Source organism: Schistosoma haematobium, chromosome 3, assembly GCF_000699445.3.
Source record: "Schistosoma haematobium chromosome 3, whole genome shotgun sequence".
Lineage (NCBI taxonomy): Eukaryota > Metazoa > Platyhelminthes > Trematoda > Strigeidida > Schistosomatidae > Schistosoma > Schistosoma haematobium.
Window position 1 is genome coordinate 17,251,823 of NC_067198.1, and position 23,482 is coordinate 17,275,304.

At 35.4% G+C, this 23,482-nt stretch overlaps 1 protein-coding gene across 1 annotated transcript in view; it reads right to left on the minus strand.

Moving 5' to 3' along the window:
* The window catches only part of MS3_00010589 (uncharacterized protein), a gene marked incomplete at its 5' end in the record, with an annotated part of 33,162 nt that extends 20,722 nt beyond the window's left edge, over positions 1 to 12,440 (minus strand). Inside the window, 9 exons of the mRNA XM_051218977.1 lie at positions 1,240 to 1,535; positions 2,287 to 2,455; positions 4,152 to 4,335; positions 5,512 to 5,718; positions 7,055 to 7,216; positions 11,988 to 12,118; positions 12,154 to 12,194; positions 12,231 to 12,328; positions 12,369 to 12,440. Coding sequence (XP_051069115.1) covers positions 1,240 to 1,535; positions 2,287 to 2,455; positions 4,152 to 4,335; positions 5,512 to 5,718; positions 7,055 to 7,216; positions 11,988 to 12,118; positions 12,154 to 12,194; positions 12,231 to 12,328; positions 12,369 to 12,440 — 1,360 coding nt within the window. The remainder of the gene's footprint in view (positions 1 to 1,239; positions 1,536 to 2,286; positions 2,456 to 4,151; positions 4,336 to 5,511; positions 5,719 to 7,054; positions 7,217 to 11,987; positions 12,119 to 12,153; positions 12,195 to 12,230; positions 12,329 to 12,368) is intronic.
* Between the last annotated feature and the right edge of the window lie 11,042 nt (positions 12,441 to 23,482).

Here is a 23,482-nt window from a genome sequence, read left to right on the forward strand (position 1 = left end):
AGATAGATCTATTAAAATAGTGTGTATTTCAGTAGTGCTAAGTTTTAACCGTATAGATAAATAAAATCTATAAACGTTAAAATCACCCAACAAACTGAAAGTAAATACTTGACATTAGATAATTTCAACCCCACAATCTTTTGACCATAATTAGTAATCATATCAAGTAAATCGTTTTCAACTTGCTAATGTAACGGGACCACCAGCTCAAGTAAGTCAAAACAAAAACACTATTCTATCAAATTTTCTTAATCGTGACGCTTTACATCGATTCGTTAAATATACAAAACTTAGTATTTCTCAATCATGTCGTAAGCTTATGGGACAAACAGATCTGAAAACATTCGTGATCACTTCAGTATTTTTCAGTCACACGAAGTCAATTAATTAAATTAAGATAGGATCAATGGCATTAATTAATGGATACTTTCTAATTAAGCAACGTTTTATCACTTGGATTTGGCAACTCCGAAACCAAGCACACTTTCTATGTGATAACTGATTATACCATTTGACTGTTTAAATTAAAGCGAATGCAACAGAGTTGAAACAGCAACTAGATGGCTGTATGTTGCAAGTTTTATTTGTTACAGCACAATCCAATCATTTCAGACCAATGATTTTATTTACAGTTTGCTGTCTATTTTAGTATGGCTTTTTAATTATTTATTAGGCTGTTTCAATTGAATTAACAGAAATATTTGTATACAGAACGATTCAGAGGGTTGTTCTTGATGATTCGTGAAAATAGTGTAAATCCAGTAAATCGTTTCCAATATTATCACTACTGAATGTATCATTATTGTCATGACTGCTATCATTTCATTTTAATACGCCTGGATCTCTAAATTTTAAAACGTCTCCCAAAAAATCTATTGAAGCTTAGTATTTAGTTAGCAAAAAGATTTTCTGCTTAATATTCTGAAATCTATTTCAATTAAGCACTCTATATGAAAAATGCATCAAGGAAAGATAATTATAATCCGTAACGGAGATCAGTCAATAAAAACTTTGATCAGTTTAAATTTCTAAAGAAATATTTCCCTACAAGAATTTCATATGAATTACTTATGGCAGAACCAAAGCTAAGCCATTTACACTATGTTGAATTGATATCTTGATTGGCTTATCACGTTTAAAACTTAGTGATCAATACTAAATCCTTTCAAATACGGCATACTACTGACATACGTGTGTGATAAATACGCCAAATAATAATGATAATAACTCTTCACTAACCTGGTTTAACTTGTTTTCCTTGACGAAATATTTTTGCTTCAGCAATATCACTTCTATCCCATGTTAATGCTAATCTTAATTGTTTATCTAATTCTGAAGAAGTTTTAATTAATGCAAATAGAATAGCTAAATCTAAATCATCTGATTTATTCATATCAAAAGTTGTAATTAATTTTGTATCTTGTACAATAAATTGAATCATTTTCAATGCAGCTTCAATTTTATTTTTACCAGAAACAATTTTCAACTTTTGACTTAATATTGAACATTCTCTTTCGGTAAATGATGTAAATTGACTAAATTATTAAATTAAATTCATAAATTAATGAGAATTAAATAAAGAATAAAAAATAATTAATTAATTGTATGATAACACGATGTTATACAAGTTCATTTATGCATCTAGATAATACATACTTAGTATCCATAATTCCACTCGGATTACAATCAAGTTTCGATCTCAGATTATGTTATTGATTAATATTTTTCTTAATATTTGGTGGATTGGTCATATGTGGCACTTCTGTTGATCTCAAATCACTTCAATGAAAGACTTATAGTGACTTTACAGTTTTCCAGTTCCGAAATTTGTAAACTTTGCAGTCGAAATCTTGTTCACAATCAATCAGTTACATGATTAAGTTTCAATCATAATTAGTGTACCTAATCTACTTTTAAGGTACAGTATCCTGAGTACAACCTGTCGCTGCAAGACGATTTGGACAAGCATTTAGTGTGAAAGCAATTTATTCTGGGCGAGGGGATTAATAAAAAAACACTAATATCTTCTACAATATTCGTGAATCTAGTTGATGAGGATCAAACAAGCAACGAGTCAATCACGGATGATATTTAAACGTTTTATCTATCTGAGCAATTTGATCTACATATTCATAGTAGATGTTTGTTTTCTGTCAACCATAGGAAAGAGTGAATTTTATCCCTCAACGTTAGTTGCAATACGATAATTCCTTTCAGTTGTTGATCATAACGAAATTGCTCTCTTATTTTCACAAGAAAAACAGGATTTAAGGAAAAAAATCTTACTGATGTTTAAGTCGAAAATTAAATGCCATATCTAATATGTCAGCTGCTCTCCCAGTACCAGAACATATTACAACCGGTACACGTTCTTTAATACTATTTCGTGCATCAATAAACACATCATGACCACCTTCTACAATTACTAGGACAACCGGAATGCCAAAACCACCAGCTGAAAATTAACAGCAATACAGATGAATATATAGATAAATAATCAGTATCCCGATATACATTAATTTTACATCGGTCAATATTTACAGTTAATTTAAATACAATGGTAAATTTTGAACTAAAAAAAAACCTATACACTGCTTTTAAAAATCGAACTACCCCAACCACTCGTATGCGTGATATACTGAAGAAAAACTATGGTTTTTTAACACAAGACTTCCCTTTGTACATTATATCAGTGTTACTTAAATGACAACTGTCTGAGTCTCAAAGTCAATATAAATAGATACACTTTACATGCAAGAAAATTTTAAAAAATTACATACTTGTTAAAGTTTTAATTGATTTGAAAGAATACTCACTTTATTAATCATTCATTCTTAGTACCTCTACAACCAAAACATGTCTTGACAGTTTATTATTTTAACATTCGCTGTACTAATTCTGTTACTGTGAAACCATGTTTTTTGTTACCTTTTAAACCATACCGTCTCCATTCAACATGTCTTCTATCAGTTTCTGTCAAATGATTTAATATGTATACTTTAATCTTATTGTGTCTTATTATTGGGGTTCACTACCGCCTACGATGTTACGGGTTTATGAACAAAAACGATTGATCTTCTCTAATACGATCGGTTCTCTTCGGAACTGACAACGGTCAATTATACTCAATACATCAATCCTCGACGGCTAAAACAGGAAGAAGACGAAGCTGCAAATAACTTGATATTTGTAGTAGAACAAGCAACTCAAATGAAGTTGGTACAAAGTTGTTACAATAGTAGCAGAAAATGACCTCCGAGCATGTAGCAAATTAGCGAACTAAAAAAACATGACAATCAATCAGGGGGCAAAGATCATGCGGGAAGTGGAATTGGCAGTAAGTATGCAAGCGGTTATCGTTCCAGAAGAGATCTTAACCTTTCAAATAAAATCTTGCAACTGCCTTAGCAAGTTTCTGATTAGTCTGTTTTCTAAACCCATTCGTTTATTAAACGGTAAATAATTCTGTATTCCATTTTGTAATATGAAGAACTTTCAAGAAACACCAAAATTATTTAATATTTTTATGTCAGTATTTTGAAAACCTCAACAAATAAAATTTAGGAAGAATTTGCAAATCACACAAAATTAGGTAAGAAAAATGTTAGAAGTTAACTGCGCTGATATTTAATTCATTTGGTCTGATATATTCACAATTAGTCACCTGGATGTACATACAAGTGTCGATGTTATCATCAAACTTTATAAGCGTAACTGTGGTGATCAGAACACCAGGCGTTAGATTGGTGAGTTATTAAGTACTTTTAGATAATGAATTAAGTTGATCAATTTTCAGAGTACTGATAGTTCATTATACTGTTTCTACAATACATACCCAGTGGCAAAATAAAAATAAAAATCGTATTATTTCTGATTTCAATAGGTGATGATATATTCACTAAAACTATATTGAGGCACCAAATTATAATTGTATAGCCTACTAAAACTGTTTTAATTAAAACTAAATAATTATTACGCTACCCTTGTTCGTAACGTTTTATTTAAATGATTGATATTACCACCTACTGATGGATTTTCTAATAAATCACTTAATATAATAGAACTATTCGTTACTGATTTTAATTAAAATAGTCTCACATATAAAGTATTGAGAAAAAGAAACGAAACAAAATAATGTAAAATTTACAAACCTTCTTCTGGAAGAGCTATTTGTTTTTCCAGCCTTGCACGAAATCGAGCTGATTCACACCCACCATATCTTAAACGTTTACCTTCATCCACAAAAATATAATGGGTATGATTTTGATTTAAGGAAACAGGTTGTCCTGTTTCAATAACAGTGGACACTGTATAAGGTATCGGATGAAAATGATCCTAAAGTTTATGCAATGAAAGAAAGTTTCCATTCATCATAAGAAGTGTGTTAATAAGAAAGGAGCAAAGAAACCTGTGAAATTTTTGCATGAACTGTTTATTATCTACGCTTCAATTTCGCTGTACTTATTACCAATTTTGGAAGCTAATAACTCTTCCAGGCTGAATATTAGTTTTTTTCATTCTACCCATAATTCACAAAATATATTGATGAACCACTAGTTCAGAACAGTAAAATACAAACTGTTCATTTTCAGTTCTTATGGCTTGTTTTTGTTTTAATATAATCGGTTGAATAATTATAATCTAAGTTACCTTGTTTCGATCACAATTTCTTGTTTTATGTGACTACCTTCATAAAAATTGCGACATTTTAAATCATTAAAATACAGTACACTACCTGCTTATGTGGTCAAATATATAAATCTCAGTAGAGATGCACAAAAATGTAGACTGTAATCTATAATAATTCAAATAAATACACAGATTTGCAAAATGAGCACATTAAATAATATTGATTGATCAGTCTTAACAGAATTACTAGCCCATTACCATTGTAATAAATGTCACCAAAGAACTTAATAATGCAAGTTAGTGTGTTATATCCCGATGAGAATAATGAACGGTAACTGTCGGAATCTATTTCTGGACTAATACTATACATATATTTTTATTGTGTAATTATTAACTAAACTATTCGCATTCGTGTTTCTCTTATCATAAGCTTTATTTTGACCTATGAATTATTATTATGCGATTTACCGTTCTTGAATTATGTCAGTCTATTGATTACTGTCCCCCACAGTCACAGCCACTTTTGGCTAAATCTTGTACAAATGTTGTTTTCTATTTTGTGGTACGATGTGGTCCGTTTGGTTTGTACATAAACCCAATACGTTTGAAATACATGATTCATATCGCAGATGCTAAGATTGGTGTTCTGGACGCAACGGGTAGAGCTATGAGGGAAAAAGGACCGATAAGGACTCTCGATTGCCGGACAATACACTATTCATAATGGTTAGCATTTTACGGATTGATCATGTTTTTTTGAAGAAATAATAAATTAATAATTCACTGGTTGAAATAAATTTGATAGTTTGAAAACAACACTACACATGCACACAAGACGTAATAATCACTCGTTAAATCACAACAATTTTGTTTGGTGCCTACTTCATAATTGTTAGCGACCAGAGTATTACGATTCAGTACATAACCCCATGGAGCAATACCAATACATCTTAATTGTTGAGACAACATTCTTTTGTCCGTACTGTATGATTGTTCTTGCAATGCATCGCCAACCACTCGTATAATTCCTAAATTTAAACCTGATGTTACAATCCAAGCTCGAGTTGTTTGTGCTGCTTGAACTAAACCCTTTGGTAGATAGAAAAGATGTAAGATGATACTCAGTAAAAGGCTTGTTAAAAGTACTGTGATCCGTTTTTTGTTGTTGTTGTAAATATCTGATTTAAAAAATCCATTTAAAATTTTGCATTTCCAATGTCTTGTTTCTTTAAATATTCGTTTATTCAGTTTTATCGTATAGTAATAATACTTATAACAAATACGCTTTCTTTAGTTAGTGTATGTATCCTATATGTATATATCCTGTTCATATTGAAATAAATTAGTCGCATAAAGTTGAGTTAATTTTATCTTCTTCCGTAAAATTTAAAGTTTCTTTTGTTTTACTTCTGATTTATTTGTTTGAATCAAGTTATATGCAAACAAAACTCAACGAGTATGTCTAAATATTTAAACTTCTCCATAAACTAAAAATCCTATAATTACACTGTACAGTATCTTAGTTATTTAATAGACAATGAGAGAATTAATTCGATCTATAATATTATGGTTGAAACATAATTAAATTCATTTGTTTTGATGAAATAAATACAGCAAAAGTGTTACGTCATAACTATTAGATCCGAACTGTCATCCTGTACATATTTCCCTGTTTTTTTCTTAAAAAACATTCTTTATATTTTAATTAAAGATTGTCTTTCCTTTTGTGAATCATTTTCCAATTCCGATTTATCTTCTGTTTATTGCCACAACTTTTCAACAATAAAACATTCTACTTATTTTTCTAATCTAGCAAATGTTTGTTCTACGCTAACTAACACAAACTTACCCATATGAAATCAATATTGTACTCTACCTAATGGTTCATTCTTTTTAAGTAATTCTAGTTTTATTGTGATTCAGGCATTTCTTAAACTAAACCGTATTTTTTCTTCAAAAGGAATTCAGTATTGTGATATTGGCATACACTTGTTCTATCTATTCATTTAAATATTGAAAAAAAAACTAATTTAGAGTGAATGTTTATGCAATCCAATTTAACAAAATCTAAATAGCTTAACATCATAATTTATCTGTTTTGTCTCGTTTCTATTATAGTCATTTAAAATGTGGATCAAATATTGATAGATTTTGTTTTAAAAAGTATTAATCAACTATCCAAACGTCAATATTTTCTGATGCATTTTCATCCTCTAATCTTGATGGTTTGATAGTGAAACTTTCATTGTCTTTCTAGACAACATTATCAGCACGTACTTCAAATAGTTATTTTCTATAGTTTACTTATACATTGTTTGAAATTATGATCAATCATTATTAAACCTTAATTAATTAATCCAATATTAAAAACTGTTCATATCAGTAAACAATTCATATTAAAGTAAACAAATAAATATTTTCTAACAGAATAAAAAACTTCTTTTTTATGTCCTTCAAGGACAAAATTTTTTGCTCCACCAATAACAGAAATACATAAACTAGGTTTTTCTGGTTCCATCATTTTCCAGTAATTTTTCATCAATATCATTACATCTTCTAATTTATCTTCATCTGAGATACGTACAAACTAAAACGATTAATTAATAAAAAAATATATATAAACAAATGGCAAAAAATTCGTGAACCTTTTTTGATAATTCTAGTCAGCTTCAATTATTTATTTAATTGTCGTTCTAGCAATTCATTGTCTTTAATTTCACAACCCATATAGGACAAAATGCGAGTCCTGAATTCCATTGCTGGTCACCACCCATCTTTACTTAAAAAGCTTGTGACTTGTGGCTATATCAAGGCAATCCGCATAGGATGCATATATGCCAACAAAAGACTGACCAATTGCAGTCCTCAATAACAATGAGAAGATACAAGCAAACAACATCAAGTGTGTGTGCGTGTGTGTGTGCGTGTGTGTGTGTGTAGTTTTACTGTCCAACAATAATAATGATAATAGTAGTAATTATATGGTTGTAACGACAAACCGACGAGAATCAGGTAAACATTGAGAGGACTGGATCAACTGTTTTGTTCACGTTTGGAACTCTGTAGTAACGTGAACTCACGACATTTGGAATTCGTAAAATGCACTAATCAGCTGAGTGCACTAAGTGGGAAAACAGTGGGTTGTATTTTGAATTTTAACCAATAGATGATACAATACTGGTCTCATTCGATTTTTTAAGCGCATTAAAGTCTCACTGTTGGTTTGGTTAATTCTACAGATGTTGGTTTCTGCCAGAACTTAAGGAGATTCACTTTGAAGTTAGTCACAAGTGACCACATGACTGTCAGTTAGTGATTATAGTGCCGTATTTTTATGTGAATATTCGTCATAGATCATGCGCTTTTGAAACTGAAAAGTAATTTACGAAGGATGAGGTCGAAATTTAAAGGATAGCCCACATGTGCTTCATACTATAAAATAAACTAGTGTTTTCTATGGACTGGCTGATACGTCTAAGCATTACAAAGCAATAACATTGATCAATCTCGAGTATAGTGTATGCTACCTATGTTGACAGATATAAGTAGTAGTTACCACCAATTGGAAGTGAAATATATGGCAGCAGGAGCATAAAATTAAGAGAACAAGAAAAAAATCGAAAAGCGATCAAAATAAAAATATAATTAAAGGAATAGTGGAGTATGTGAAGGACAGCACAAAGAAGCTGTGCAAATAATGTATTTAACGTATGATTTTTACAATTGACAAAGCCACTGTGCAATTTTGCGTTTAAGTGTAAATTAATTTTTCCCACCTGAGTTCTTGTTCACAACAAGGGAAATGCTGTCGTCAGAATCACGTATAAACAACAAAAAATACAATCTTCGATGTCAAAATATACCTATCAAAAGTCTATCCTTTTTCTCTTTCCTTATTTTTTTGGTTGAAAAGGTTTTCATGTTACAAAATAGAAGCAACTACAAGACAATACGCAGCAAAACATTTCAAAGAGACCAAATTTAACTTCATAACTACACCTAGGTTTATAGAATAAAAGACTTGGTAACTATATAGATCTCGGATTTTTGAAAATAATAACTTTTGACAAATTTCGTTTTCTTTGTTAGTCATTACTAAGTGGTTATCATGACTGGTTTTCTGAGCGTATAAATAAATAAACGAAAAATAAAATTAATGAGGTCATTCATACCTTAAACACTGTATCCACTAAATTTTTAATTTGTGGTAGTAATGCGGGTACCTAGTAAAATGCATAGCCTACTGTTTTAGTTTATAATTGAATTATGTTCTATGATTTGAAAAATACAAGAAAAAGAATCATTAGGTGTGACCAAGTACAAGTATTTCCACTGGTAGTACTCAGATAATATGATCTGCCAATTTTGTCACTTTTAGTTGTCACATAAGTGAATATTTGGGTACAACGGTAAATTTGTAATTATTAAATCTTGGGATTCTTGGGAACGAAAAGCGCTAGGATTCAAATAGTACTGGAATAAAAAGCTTACAACGTCTAAATACGGAGTGTAGAATTCCTTTTCTGGTTTTCTAAATGTGTTCAAATACTATGACTTATAATTTTATAGATAATCAATGAGACAAAGGTTTCTTACTGTCAGACATCCATCATTCTTACAAGTATAGGCACAATATCTTAATTCTATATACATCATTTTAGATGACCAAATTTTATGCTGAATACTGTCACTAAAACAACTGAACCAACTCGTGTGATTTTGTTGTTTTTTTAGTAAAACTTATCTACCTACTTAGAATACCATTCCTAAAACCTTATACACAAAAAGAATTAATCATAGACGTTGTTACGTTGTTACTGACTGACTGAATCACAGACATGAATTACACAAATTATAGAAATAATAAATAAATTCTCTACTGCAAGTATTCGTTAAAACACTTTTAAATGTAAAATATTTTTGACTAAAACAGAATTATATCTCAGTCATGTGAAGCGATAATTGGCTACCATATGATTACCTCCTTCAGTTAATAAACTAAATTTCCTTGGATTCTGTCTAAACACCTCTTTATACCACTTTTGATGAACTTTTCCACAAAAACCGTGTTACTAAACTCAATAATCTCAACGACCCTATACTGATAATTGTCATGTGCTTACTAGTGACTAGCTTCAAGATTAATTTGCTGGAGTTCTAATGAGAAGCCGTGGCCAACAGAATTTAAGTGTGTTCTTTGAGAGGTAGTTACTCACTGAAGACAATGGTGGACGGTCGCGTGATATCCTGGATTGGTTGGGTTACACATTAGCGCCGTTGGATACCGAGTCTTTCGTCTAGAGATTAAGCGTTCACACGCGAGACTGAAGGCCCTGGGTTCGAATTCCAAGAGCGAGATCGTGGATGTGCACTGCTCAGGAGTCCGACAATAGGATAAAACGACCGTCCAGTGCTTCCAGGTTTTTAATGACCGTCTAAAACTGATTCACTCATGATATCAATTCAAACTCAACAATCTCCACAACCCCATACTGACTACTAAGATATATCTACACTGTAATGTACAGTGTTTTAGTACACGTGTATGTAAATGACGTGATTTCAGTATCAAATCATTCATAGTATTTCTTACTACCTGAAATTGTTGTACGGATAACAATTAAATGGTTTAAGGGCATCTTTTTAAGTTGAATGTAAAGCTAAGTTTGAGTAAGTTAGACCACATTCATCACTTCCATCCTCAACTAGTCACTGAACACTATCAAACAAATCATGTACTACCACGAAAAACTCGGGATTGTTTTTGGTAGTCTACTTGTAAAATTATGAAACCATGTTTGCATAATTTAATAGGAAATTTAACCCATAAAATGTTTTTCAAATCAATGCTAAGCGGTTCGTCTATAACGGCTCGTAACATAGTTACTGACTAAGAATTCTCATGCCCGTCAGCATATTAAAGTATCATTTGAAAACTAGGAGCACGAAGCGATTATTACCTCAAAAATAAACTAACTAGCTAAGAGCATATGTTCATGTTTTCAATCAGGGTCCTATAGAGACTTGCTACCGCATCTTGACTTTTTTGTAAAAAATGGCTCTATTAACAATACGTCTTTTAATTTCAGATCATAATGCATGAGAATCCGACAGGTAAACTGCAAAATAATTTAGCCTAACAACAGAATATACATATTTACTAATCAGTTCATAGTTTTATACTACTTATGGCTTATAATTAGGCCCATATACAAAACATCATCGGATATTTGGCAGTCATGTAATGATAGTTGGATAAGACTGAGCGATTATATCTGATTTAGAAAGTAACCAGCAATGATTTGAATTATGAAAGTTAGCATTAACTCCGTGGTCAGTACTCTATAATTCAAAAATTCTAAAATGCCGTTGATGGAACTTTATTTGTATTACTCGGAAAAACCTTTCGAATACGTGCAAGTACGCCGTAAGATGTATTCAAAATTGTTATAAATTTACGGCCAAATAACGAATTATAAAGTTTATAGCTTGGGAAAACTATATTTAACTAACTAACTGATAAATATCACACAAAATTCATTGAAACTCCACATCATTACCCTGAATCCACAGACAGAAAAATTACAACTCATTGAATAACTAACTTTAAACACCACAAAAAATTAACAATCATTGATATTATGATGATCTTTCTACACTGTTCTTTTTTAAAGTTCATAACTCAACTATGTACAGTTACCAAATAGAAACCTATTATGTCCCCTACTGCTTAAACCGGATTGGTCTAGTGTGATATACCAAGTGAATTACAAAGCTCAAAATGAGCTCTTTGATATAAAGAGCTTGTCTACTGACATTTTGATTGGTAAGAAGTGTTCAGTTTACGCAAGAGAACACGACTTTGATCAAGATAAAATTTATATCAAATATCTTGTGTAGACGATTAGAATTTTTACATTTAAAAGATATAGCCGTTAAACTTCAATGAATATAATGTGAACGACACGATAATATGATTTATTTCTCAAGTATTAATGCAAATACAGATGATAAAATTGGGGTGTTTGGAAAAACCTGGGAGGAATGAATATTACCTCAGGATAACTAGAGGTATTCTGAAATGAACCATAGACCTGGTTTTCATCGTATAATCGTCATGAAATCGCGAGACTATAACATCGAATTCTCTTTCAACGTAAACTTTGTTTACTAAAGACTGGTACGCCACCATGATTTGTACAAAGTTACTAGTGATTTTAGTTCCAAACAACCCATATGATTTCATCAATTTTATGCACTTTCGAACTATTAAGAAAAGAAAATGGCACACATTATGCGTGCTACACATTGTTTTTACACAAAAATCTGAGGAGTTACTTTATTAAACTAAATCATACCTCAGTGGGCTTGTGGTTGGAAGTAGACTCTGTTATGAACTCTATCTGTCCGAAAGCATTTGACGGACCAACCACTTCTAAACATTCAGACTCAGACCATTCTTTATCGCCCGTTTCTGAACGTTTCTGCTCTATACAGAGTAATGTTTGTAAGCATATTCCTCACCATGAAAATAATGGTAAAGTCTATAATCTCCGCAATAACAACTGCAAGCATCAAACTAAAATTGAAAGCAAACAAACCGATCACTTGGTTTGGTTTCAGTTGTATACTGTGGATCTGCAACAAACTTTATGCACTCTTTGAATGTGAAATGCTTCAAAATAAAACTGATTTTTTTCTGTTGTGGCAGTGGTCATTTCACAAAGCATGTTACCGACTTCCTTTGTATCTCTGCCATGCTCTTCACCACGCGCAAATCTTTGAGATCCCTCTATGGACTTTTCTAACATTTAGATGAAATCAGTGATATCCTGGAAGAATACTTGAAACCTCCCAAGGTCAATAAGCTAGAAACCGATTATACTGGCTTACTCAATAAAACAAACAACGACTTTGTGGTCAGATGCAAACAGTTTCGATATATAACGCGAAGTTTCGTACTTAATCGCAGGATGTATATTTCTGTTCGAATTCCTCATAGTAGATTCTTCACTTCTGAACAGAAAGTCGCTTTCTTAATTTAAAGATCATATCTCTAACGTGTGTATCCGTAGATAAATCCCCAAAGTCAATAGCTCCAACTTCACTGGATAAATACGCTTCTATTAAAGAAGGTGTTACTGGTTAAGGTGTTGTCAACGTCCGAATGCTTGTGGCTTCTTTACGCGCTTTGATTCATGTGACTTTTCAGTACAGGGTTGTGGAGATTGTTAAGTTTTTGATTGAGATCATGAACCGATTGATTTTAGTCATCCATCAAAAACCTGGAACTTCTCAGCAGTGCGTACCGGCGTTGATGTCGTTGGTGTCGCACTAAGTGCAAGGGCTGAGGTAGCACTGATCAATCGGATAAATACTAAACGTCGGTTATGTGATACTAGACTAGAAAGTTTCATTAAAGTGTGAAGAAGTTGATGTAAAGAGTTTTTTCGTCGACTTCACCTAGGATCCGACAAACTGAAGCCCAGATACGGTAAAGAAAGAGTTTTACCATCAGTTAACTGTTCTTCTACAGAAAGAGAACTAGCTATGTATTGTGTTGTATGTCACTTTCAATATTAATGAAGGACAGGAATTCACTCTGTTCACCAGTCACAAACTTCTTATCTTATCTTTAGACTCATCATTTGACAGGTGCTCCCCTCGACAGTCTCGATAAGTAGACCACATTTCGCAGTTTACGTCAGATGTTCGACACATTTCTGGGAAAACAATCTAGTTGCAGACGCTTAGTTTCTTACAACTTCCTTGAACAACTTTCGGGGAGTCGACCTCCTTAAACTCGCCCAGCTTCAAAAAGAAGACACTTAACTTCAGCACGAGTTATCTTCAGCGACCCTAAAATTGCGTATTAAAAAGATGGGAAACTTTACTTTGTGACACATTTACAGACGAGGATCCCCCAATCGTGCCGAAACATTACCGACGCAACGCCTTTGATAAGCTGCACAAACGTTCTCGTTGAGGTGTTCGTGCAACCATCAAGCCCATAATAGAGTGATTTTGTTGGCTTGGTATGAATAAAGACATAAGGGAGTAAAGACGCTTTGTGGAAGACAGAGAATTCAGTGTTTTTTTTAATCAAAACTCATTCAGAATCAGATAAGAAATAAAGATTAGAATTAGCATGGGCTGAAAGTGATATAGCTGAATATGTCGTCAAAAAAGGATGGCCTGAAATGATTGGATTTTGTTGTAACGTATAAAACTTGCAGCATTCAGCCATCTCTTTGCTTTTCCAACCCTGTTGTATTCGCGTTGATTTAACCAGTCAAGTAGTACAATCAGTTATCACATAGAAAGTGTGGTTCGTTTCAGAGCCGCTGGTTTTCACAAAAATACACTTCAATATTATTAGCACAATACTTGTCATATTTAAAAAACAGGTTTCCTTATTGAGAAGAATACTGAGTTGGTCTTGAACAAGGAAAGGAAGGAAATAAGGAAATAGAAATGAACGAAACGCGAAGTACATAGGTAGGTTATTAAGCATGGTTGTGAACACAAAACGAGAATAAGCAATTTGTGTGTACCGCCGAACGAATGACAAGAAAGGAGTAAAAAATTGCATAAGAAACTAAATCGTCATTGTAGTAAGAGCTGACTGTAGAGTAAGTGTCTCTGCAGAAATGGTTTGTGGTAATGCTATGAAAGTCTCAATTAATTGCAATCGGTAATCAAATGTCACCATGTATGTGTCGTATATACGTGGTGAAGATAAAGTGAATCTGAAGAGCCAATTTATTCAAGTGAAACACAAGATGATTTGCTTTTAGTTATGGATCTTGGATGCTTTAAAATAAGATATATTTATAAGAAGAAGAGGGGACTAAAAGACTATCTAGTGTGTCGAGTCACCAATCATGATAAAAATTTCAATAATAATCAGATATGAACATAAATGGACTTCAGATATTAAGATGAATAGGACGAAATCAAAATAAAATAGACGAGCACAGTTTCAAAGGTTCTACTCTCTTCTTCAGTCAAGTAAATGGATGACGAAAATTGACCGCATGAATCATTGTCAAACACAATATTCAATAGTTGACATAATCCATTTTTGGAAATAGAATCATCAAGGCGAATTCTGAACAGGGTTGTAGTCTCACCACAACGGAGGTTCTCAGGTAGTATGCTCAACCAAAACATTCTGGCGTAAGTTTGTGTAGGCTCTCGGAATTGCTAGAATATTTTCCTTATTGCATGGGTTGTGGGTTGATACTGTAGCGTGGCGTCGAGTCGAGGTTAACTATGAACACCGCGACCAAGAAACACGTGCCAAATAAATCAGAAGGCGAAGGTTGGACGTAACCAAATAGATCCATAAAATCTCCGAGAAGCCAAATATCAGAAGGCAGTTAATGGACCAAGTCGAGTTATATTTGCTGGCGATCTCGTGGCATCGAAAGGACGCCGAGATCGTACCAGGATACAAGCTTGGTTACAGAACGTAACCGAAATCGCGCGAAGTCACAATCAAAAGTGCAAGTATAAGAATGGAAGCACAAAATAGCTGTCATTAGCACAGTCAAACAAAAGCACGTTAAAACAAACACTGGTACAGTTGGTTACAATAATAATTGTTTTTATTAAACCAGTCGTGTTCTCGTGATAAATGTGAGTCACTACAGGAGCCCCCCGCCAGAAAGGGTTTACACTTTCGATAAATAGCGGTTTGAATCGTGGGACTGATCGGCTGACGAGCGATTGTAGGACGGAAAGATTGGCGAACAGGAAAGCGATCGTTGATCGTCGAGTTGCCAACGAAGGTCGTTTTCGGAGAACGGTACCAGGAGCGATGTGTTGTATTTGTTGCTTGAGTTGGCATGCTACACGAGAGTGGTTTGTATCCAGAATCTGGAGAGGGCGTTCGAAGAGGTCCGGACCAGAAACGCTGCAGACGTAGGACGAAACCACGTTGAGCCAAAAGACCAGAAGCGACCGTAACGACCAAGTTCGAGACCAAGCGTATGCCAAGCATTCGAAACCAAAATATCGACTGAGTGCGTTGACAAGAGCATGGGTGGCCAGTCCAGCTTTCGCCAAAGTTGACTGAAGTCGACGGAACCAAACGGAGGTGGTCGAAGGCGTGGGCTCAGGAAACAAAAAGAAAATCAAAAAAGAGAAGAGTGTAACATGCATGTAGCATAGGAATATTCCTACACCGTATCGGTTGTTGATTGTGCGACTAGTCGCGGAAGCGTACGGGTAACCGTACTCGGCGACCGGAACGTGAGACGGCTGTCTCGTTCATATCTCGTGAGCCTGCAATCTCATCCGAGGTCAGAGGCGGCGTGGTCTGCTGATCTGGACGTGAGACTGTCGTCTCGTCCGTAGACGGTGCAGATAACGCGTGCTGTTGACCGGGACGTGAGAATGAGGTCTCAGATGTATCTAGCGTGGGACCTGAAGATGGTTTGAGGATCCCGCTAGTAGGTTTGATAGGTCTAGCATTGAATCTCAGGTTGCCAGATAGGGCACTGTCATCGACGTGTGCTGGTTTGAGACGATCAATGCTGACGATCTCGACGCGGCCATGTCGATTAACCTTGAAGGTCTTTTCGTGACGAGCGATCACGTGAAAAGGGCCTTCGTAAGGTTGTTGCCAAGTTTTGCGTACCGAATCTACTCGTATGAAAACATGTGAACAGGTAGATAACTCTCGAGGGAGAGTGACCTGTCGACGTTGTATTCGAGTTGACACCGGAGACAGCGTTCGCATAAATGCAGACAGTCGATGGACGTAGTCTGATTTACCGAAATTAGGTCTGCTCCGTGGTGTGAAGAACTCTCCGGGCAGACGCAATGTCGTGCCGTATACAAGTTCAGTGGCGGAACATTGGATATCTGCCTTTAAGCTCGTTCTGATCCCTAAAGGAACGAGCGGTAAGGTTTCGTGCCAGTTGCCGTTTTTGTGTGCTCGTGGAGCACTTTTAAGTTGGCAGTGAAACCGTTTACTTAACCATTTGGTGCTGGGTGGTAGACGGATATGCTCATGCGCATGCATTCCGTACCAAGCAGCTGGGTCCGCGAGGAGAATAGTTAACAGGGGAAAATTTCTCGAATAAAGCGTGGAATTCATCATCACGCGAATAAAAAGTGACAAGGATTCGGTACAAATACATGTGCGTCTATTATATTAATACTATTCTTATCATTATCCGTCATGCCGAGTATATTATGTATTAAAAAATATGAAAATATATGACAGACGTGGATAGATAAATCATAGACTCACCGAATTGGCTTCTTTGGAAGATTCGACCAGAGGTTGGGGCGTGTTCCAAACTTTGGGATCACCAATTGTAACGTGGCGTCGAGAGGATACCGAGATCGTACCAGGATACAAGCTTGGTTACAGAACGTAACCGAAATCGCGCGAAGTCACAATCAAAAGTGCAAGTATAAGAATGGAAGCACAAAATAGCTGTCATTAGCACAGTCAAACAAAAGCACGTTAAAACAAACACTGGTACAGTTGGTTACAATAATAATTGTTTTTATTAAACCAGTCGTGTTCTCGTGATAAATGTGAGTCACTACAATAGCACAGAGTACGAAGGGGTGGATGCCGAAGAATAAGAAATACCGTTTATAAGCCAGTTGATAAAGGCAAGGTTTTATTTAAAAGCCTGGACGAGAGAGGTTGTAAACTGAGATGTTTAAATCTTTGGTGATAATTCTTCCTGTTGGAATGCCCCAAAACAACTTCAGTGAACCTTTGAACTTTTGAACACATTCAATTTTAATCAGGTCATTATGCCTGCAGTTACTACAAACTAAAACACTATATTCAAGAATGGGTGAGTTGAACTTTGTTGTACAATAATTCGATGTTGTTGAATTTTGTCATTATGAATCCAATGACCCTTTTAACCTTAGATATTTGAGGAGCAATGTACTCGGAAAAGTTCAAACTATTGCTATATCTCAAACATAAGTCACAAACAGTGTTGCGAAGTTTCAGTGTATGTTCGTGTATAGCCAGATTTAGGTTAAGGTAGCAAGTAATGTAAATAAATCCACTTTTGTCAACACTCGGATGCAGATTCCACAAAACAGTCCATCAGTACAACTTTTTTATTTCTTCTTGGATTACCGCTGAAATATAGCTTTCTTTGGTGGGTGAAGTTAGTTAATAAGCCTGTTTTAGGTCATAGGAAAAAATTGAAGGTTTACAGTATTGAAAGAGTGGACACACGTCGTTAATGAAAAGAAACAGTAATGGGCCAATCACACTTCCTTGTATAAACCCACCGTTTACATTCACAGGCCGAGAGTAACAAGATCCAAAGCGGACGATTTGCCTATGTTCTGCTAAAAAAAAATTGAGCCATGATAAAAGAGGATTACGTATACTAAATAGGGGAGGTGTTAGAACAATGAGTTTGTGTGAGACACAGTCGAATGCCTTGATAAAATCGAAGTACAGAATTATAACTGACTGCTCAACATCTCTTCTCTGGGTAATTTCAGCAAAAAATTCCAGGCGCGATGTAAATTATGAGCGCTTAGTCATAGACCTGTGTTGAGATGGGATAGAAATGTTAATAGCATTTTGCGGATGTTTTTTCTATAGGTGTTGGTTGCACTGACGTGAAGTTAATGAGCCTATAGTTAGCAATATCGCCACATGATCCCGTTTTGAATCTAGGGGTTATAACAGTTGTTTTCCATACAGATGGGTAGGATCCGTGGTCGATAGATAGGTTGAACAGTTTTAAGTAAAATAATGGTAGTTCCCTACCACTACACTTCACAAATGATGAAGGAGGGCGCAGTGTCAATATTATTTGTGGTGAAGTAAGATCTCCACGGTAAGCATCAAAAAAGAGATTCAGTGCACCTTCAGACTTGGTAATATACGAAGCCTACTCAATACCCTATGATACCTAAAAAAGAAAAATAAGAAAAAAATGAAAAGGGCTCCAATAGCTTCGATTAAAAAAAAGAAGATAGCCAATTGCATATCACAATACTGTTTTTAGCACTGTATTTTAAAACCACACATAATCCCATACTCTCAGCTCCTTTCTGAATCCACTCCATTTTTCAGTTGTATGTCCACTCATACCTTGTTTACACTTACCTTCTTTAGCCTATTAAAACGCTCTTGATTAACAAATACCTTAATAAAGAAAATAATACTGAGTAACCATACCTTAAACATTCCTTCATGAATATTGGCTACTCTGCCTCTCGTCCTTTTTTACTTGCCCCCTCTTTCAGCCCCCTTGAGATATGGAGCGGGTGACTTCATCTTGCACCATCCTTAAAGCCTCAGCTATTCCAAAGGGACAAAAGGTTGCGATCTCTAGAAGCTCCCACCTTCAATGGACCTATCCTTGACCATCACTTGCACATTCGCAACGCAATTTTCATGAAGCGCGCCAACTGTGATACTAAGACCGTCTACATTCATATCTTACAAATTATCAGCCCAGCTGAGTAATTTACTACAGTGGAAATTGTATCATTTGTGACAATTTGATCTTGCCTGTAAACTGGCATGCCTCATGTAACAAACTGTTATTTGAGAATAAATTATTATTATCATTATTGTTATTAAAACTAGCTGCCCTGGTACATTGTTGCAGCTCTACAGTTCAAAGGTATAGTGTTTAAAAAATGAATAATACTCACTACGACTCTGCGATCACTCATAGAAAGTTCATAGCTGACGTGCACTGAGATAAGGTCTATGTTGATTGTGAATAATAAATCGAGTATACTATCCCTTTTAGTTGGCTTTCAGACTTGTTGGATCCATCCACAAAGTTCTAATGTTACAACTACAGACCCGGTACTGAAGTCGAAATTCATATTTTCTGCAGATTAAAATCACCTCTGATGGTTATAAACACATGCGGTTGGTGCGAAGCAATGAAAAAAATTATTGGCAACTTATCAAGTTAGTATCCAATTGTGGTGACTTGAATATGCATCCCACCACCAAGTAATTTTGTGATCCACAATTTCGGTAAGCCGAGTGAAGTCATTTATAGTATCAAGACATTCATTCTCAAATTCAGACATATGAACCCGAGCCGCGCGTTTTTGAAGGTTGTAACTTTTTTCACGTGGTATTATTTCATTTTCATATTAGTTTTTCCCTTTAATTTAACATTTATTAGCGATAAATAATTCATCACTAATGGGGTTCTATCAATTTGTCACCTCATTTTGGGACTCAACGTCATACAATAATTTCGCTAGTTTTCACGCTGTCTACTTCTTTTCACTCATTAACATTAATATATTTGCTCTTAACTAATACTGGATCTGATCCTACCATAAAATTTTACAAGTCTAATAAGCTAAGTTATAACTATCGCTGTTCACTTAATTAAACTTTATATTTACATTACTTCCAATAATGTCTAGGCCATCTAAAAAAACATTTAATCTCTCCTGATGCTTATAGCACCTGCAGAAGATCTAAATCAGTCACTAAAGTGAATAACGTGAAGCCTCGTAAACACACTGCTTAGTCTGCATCCCACTCTTATCTTCCTTCAGCTACACTAAACGTGCACCGTTTACTTGGGCATGACATCACTCCCTTGTATCTCGCTTGTAAATATAAATAAGAGCAGTCACATACCGTCAGAGTCGACATCATTTGTCAGTCCAAACAAAAGCATCACATGTTGTGAGCAGTATTTAGACAGTGCGGCTGAACCCAAACACTCAACAATTTTACAGTCGGCCATCCTGAGTAGCGGCCCACGGAGTACATGTAAGCCTGCCTGCAATAGCCAGCCCGGTGATATAGACCTTGACTACTAACCCAGACATATACTCCATCCTCCAACTAAATATGCACAAAGCGACCACCCGTAGACACTTACAACAGGTTTGCGTGTAACCATATCGACCTTAAAAACTTTGATATAAATTCCAATAATCTCACCACTGGTAGATCTAAAAGCAGCCAAACAGAACTTAGCCTCACCCAAACTATCCAAGACTTATTACCGTACAAATATTTAGTCAATGTTCCAGAAAATCCCGGTCTCGAGATTATAAAAAACACTGAAGAAGTAATTGGCCATATATCGTCTGAAGTGTTGAAAAGACTTCAGTGTGTATAACATACTTGATAGCGCCAGCGTAAAGATTGCCAAATATGCTCTATTACAAGAATGTGGATTGTCGTAATCTTGGTGTGTAGCAGGTGGATTACGTAAAGCATACACTAAAGCCTCCTGTCCCATTCTATTTTAGTTTGGTAGTATCACTGAAGCTAATCACCTCCTTAATAGTCAGTCATTACTGAGGCGTATTCCAACATTTAAAAAGATTAGGATCATCCATGACAGGACTGCTATCCAGCGTCAAATCTTCAATGGAATACAAACTATTCAACCCAGCCTACATAGCCGCGGCAGTTACAACGTTCGCCACTGCAAAAATCCTAAAACACCATACAGTACCTCTCCCAAAAACGGAGGCACGTCGGATGCTGCTAGTAGTCTAAATAACAAGACTGCACATAAAGTGACTGTAACCACTCATGAACCAGCACACAACTACACACAACACAAACACCTCTCTTGGTAACAATATCAGGCAGTCCTTCATTCCTTAACAGAAACATAAAACCTCCCTAACTACCCATAATAGAGCTTAAATTGTACACCACACACAAGGAAGCCATAACGTTGGCCTACTTTGGAACCCACCTACTGATTCTAGATACAATCTAAGTCAAGCCACCCCATACAACTCTTTAATCCCCATTAATTCAACATATACACCATCTCATCCATTTTTATCTCTTTCCCCCTCAACAGTGCTGCTATGGGGTATCTATTCTTAAAAGCCTTTTGAACGAACCTCTTGATTCACTACATCAAACTACTCAAAAACCTTACTTATTCAACATGCAAGATAGTTCTTGCCCGAGATTCACATGAATACGAACTTCGAAACAAAGTATCTACGGTCAAGGTTGAGAAACACAGGTCAAAAATTCGGGAAAACTTCTTCCTCACCAAGTATGCAATAATATGGAACAGTCTTCCCTCCGAAATTCGCATGACAGATGAATTACATACGTTTGTAAAACTGCTTGATCAAGCCCTCACTTGCACTTATCTTGCACGTACAAACACATCTGCGCCCCACTCAGACATCATAGGCTCTCTGTGTGTCTAGACCAAAATGGACTTCAAGTTCAGTTTGCCTTATTTTTCCTACTTTGCAGTTGTATTAGTTACTTTTTCCACCCTAATTCTTCACTTGAAGTAGACAGGTAACTCAATGAATTTGTCGATACTATTCAACTAAACTCGGTCGCCAAGGGACACTCACTACCACCCTAAAAAGTCAAGAGGACCGCACAATCGACTGTCTACTGCCAGTGGTCTTGCATCTATGGAGCCTGTTACCCATCAGCTGGTTAGGACAACACAAAATAACATCAGCACTAAGTTAGTGTGTTTCTTCCTGTTTATTATCTGTTAGCGTTTTACTCTTCTGTACACTATGTTAACTGGCAATTAATATTATTTCTCCACTCGTCACCTTATCTACAACTCATATACTTCTATACTTTTCAGCCTGCTTTGGTTAACAACTATCCTATAATATACCCTTCTTATAGCCTATACCCTGATCGGCAACCTATACTTTATACTACAGTCAATTAAAGCATTGCATCGATGACTTACCCACAGTCCATAATTTATAACTGCTTGATAAGCTTGTAAAATGGTACTTATAGAAATAGTGTATTCCAACAGGATGTGAAACACAGAGGATTGTGTGAGGTATAACATGTATCCAAAAATAAGCTTAAATGAGCCTAACATCACAAAAGAAGGGAGGGTGGAGTTGTTGACCAGCAAGCAATGATAGTGAGGGCGATGACTTCAATCCACCCATGTTTGTGGGACAGGACATTTTGTATGTACCGGGCTCTTTATGATTGAGAATAAGTTGATCAATCTGTGATATAGATTGTGTTCCTACGCTCACCACACAGACTCATGTTTCCAATTTTATGCGGGATTAGCTATCCTACTAAGACAACCTATAACATGCTAACTCGGACTTTTACACTAGGATTGCGTAGTTGGCATCGGATGGACAAAAAAAGAAAAGAAAGAAAAAAATAGACAACAAAAGATACGGTTGTTGGTATTCTTAACACCACCTATATGCACACTCTCTTCTAATAAACCGCTTTCCTTGTGCCGACCTTGACTTCCCTTCCTTCATGTGAGCCTACTCCAACTTGTTAAACGACACGAGTCATTGTTCCTTATTACTACATTCTCTTATATGGAGCCTCTGACTTCATTTTACTACAACAAGAGATAATACGAATTTAATCCAATTTATTATACCTCTGTCTGTTCTGCTACAAAATGTTAAGCAGCGTTTGGCGTTCATATCCAAGTTTCTAGGTGCTCTTCTGTTTCTCATTCCTCCGTCAGAATCTTGCCCCGAGGGCACAGCTATGGAACTTCTGACGTCTGGAACAAACTTGACGTGCGCGTCTCCTCAAAGTCATGGTCTACAGCAAGCGCTCTACGAGTGTACTTTATAACAACTATAAACTTAATAAGTTGAGAAGCATGCTGTGGGCCAACAAATGTTGTAATTTGTAGATCATGTCTGTAAAAATGGCGTGTACTTGCTCATGCAGAAATATATTACTATTAATTGTACCACTTCTTATTCCATGACGTCTGTCGATTCGAAAGAAAACGTGGTGAGGCTATAATTTGTGGACGACCTTTGGGCGACAATAAAGTGACCTTGAGAGTGTACACCTAATAACCAGGACCAAATGAGAGTTATAAACCAGTGTGAGGAATTA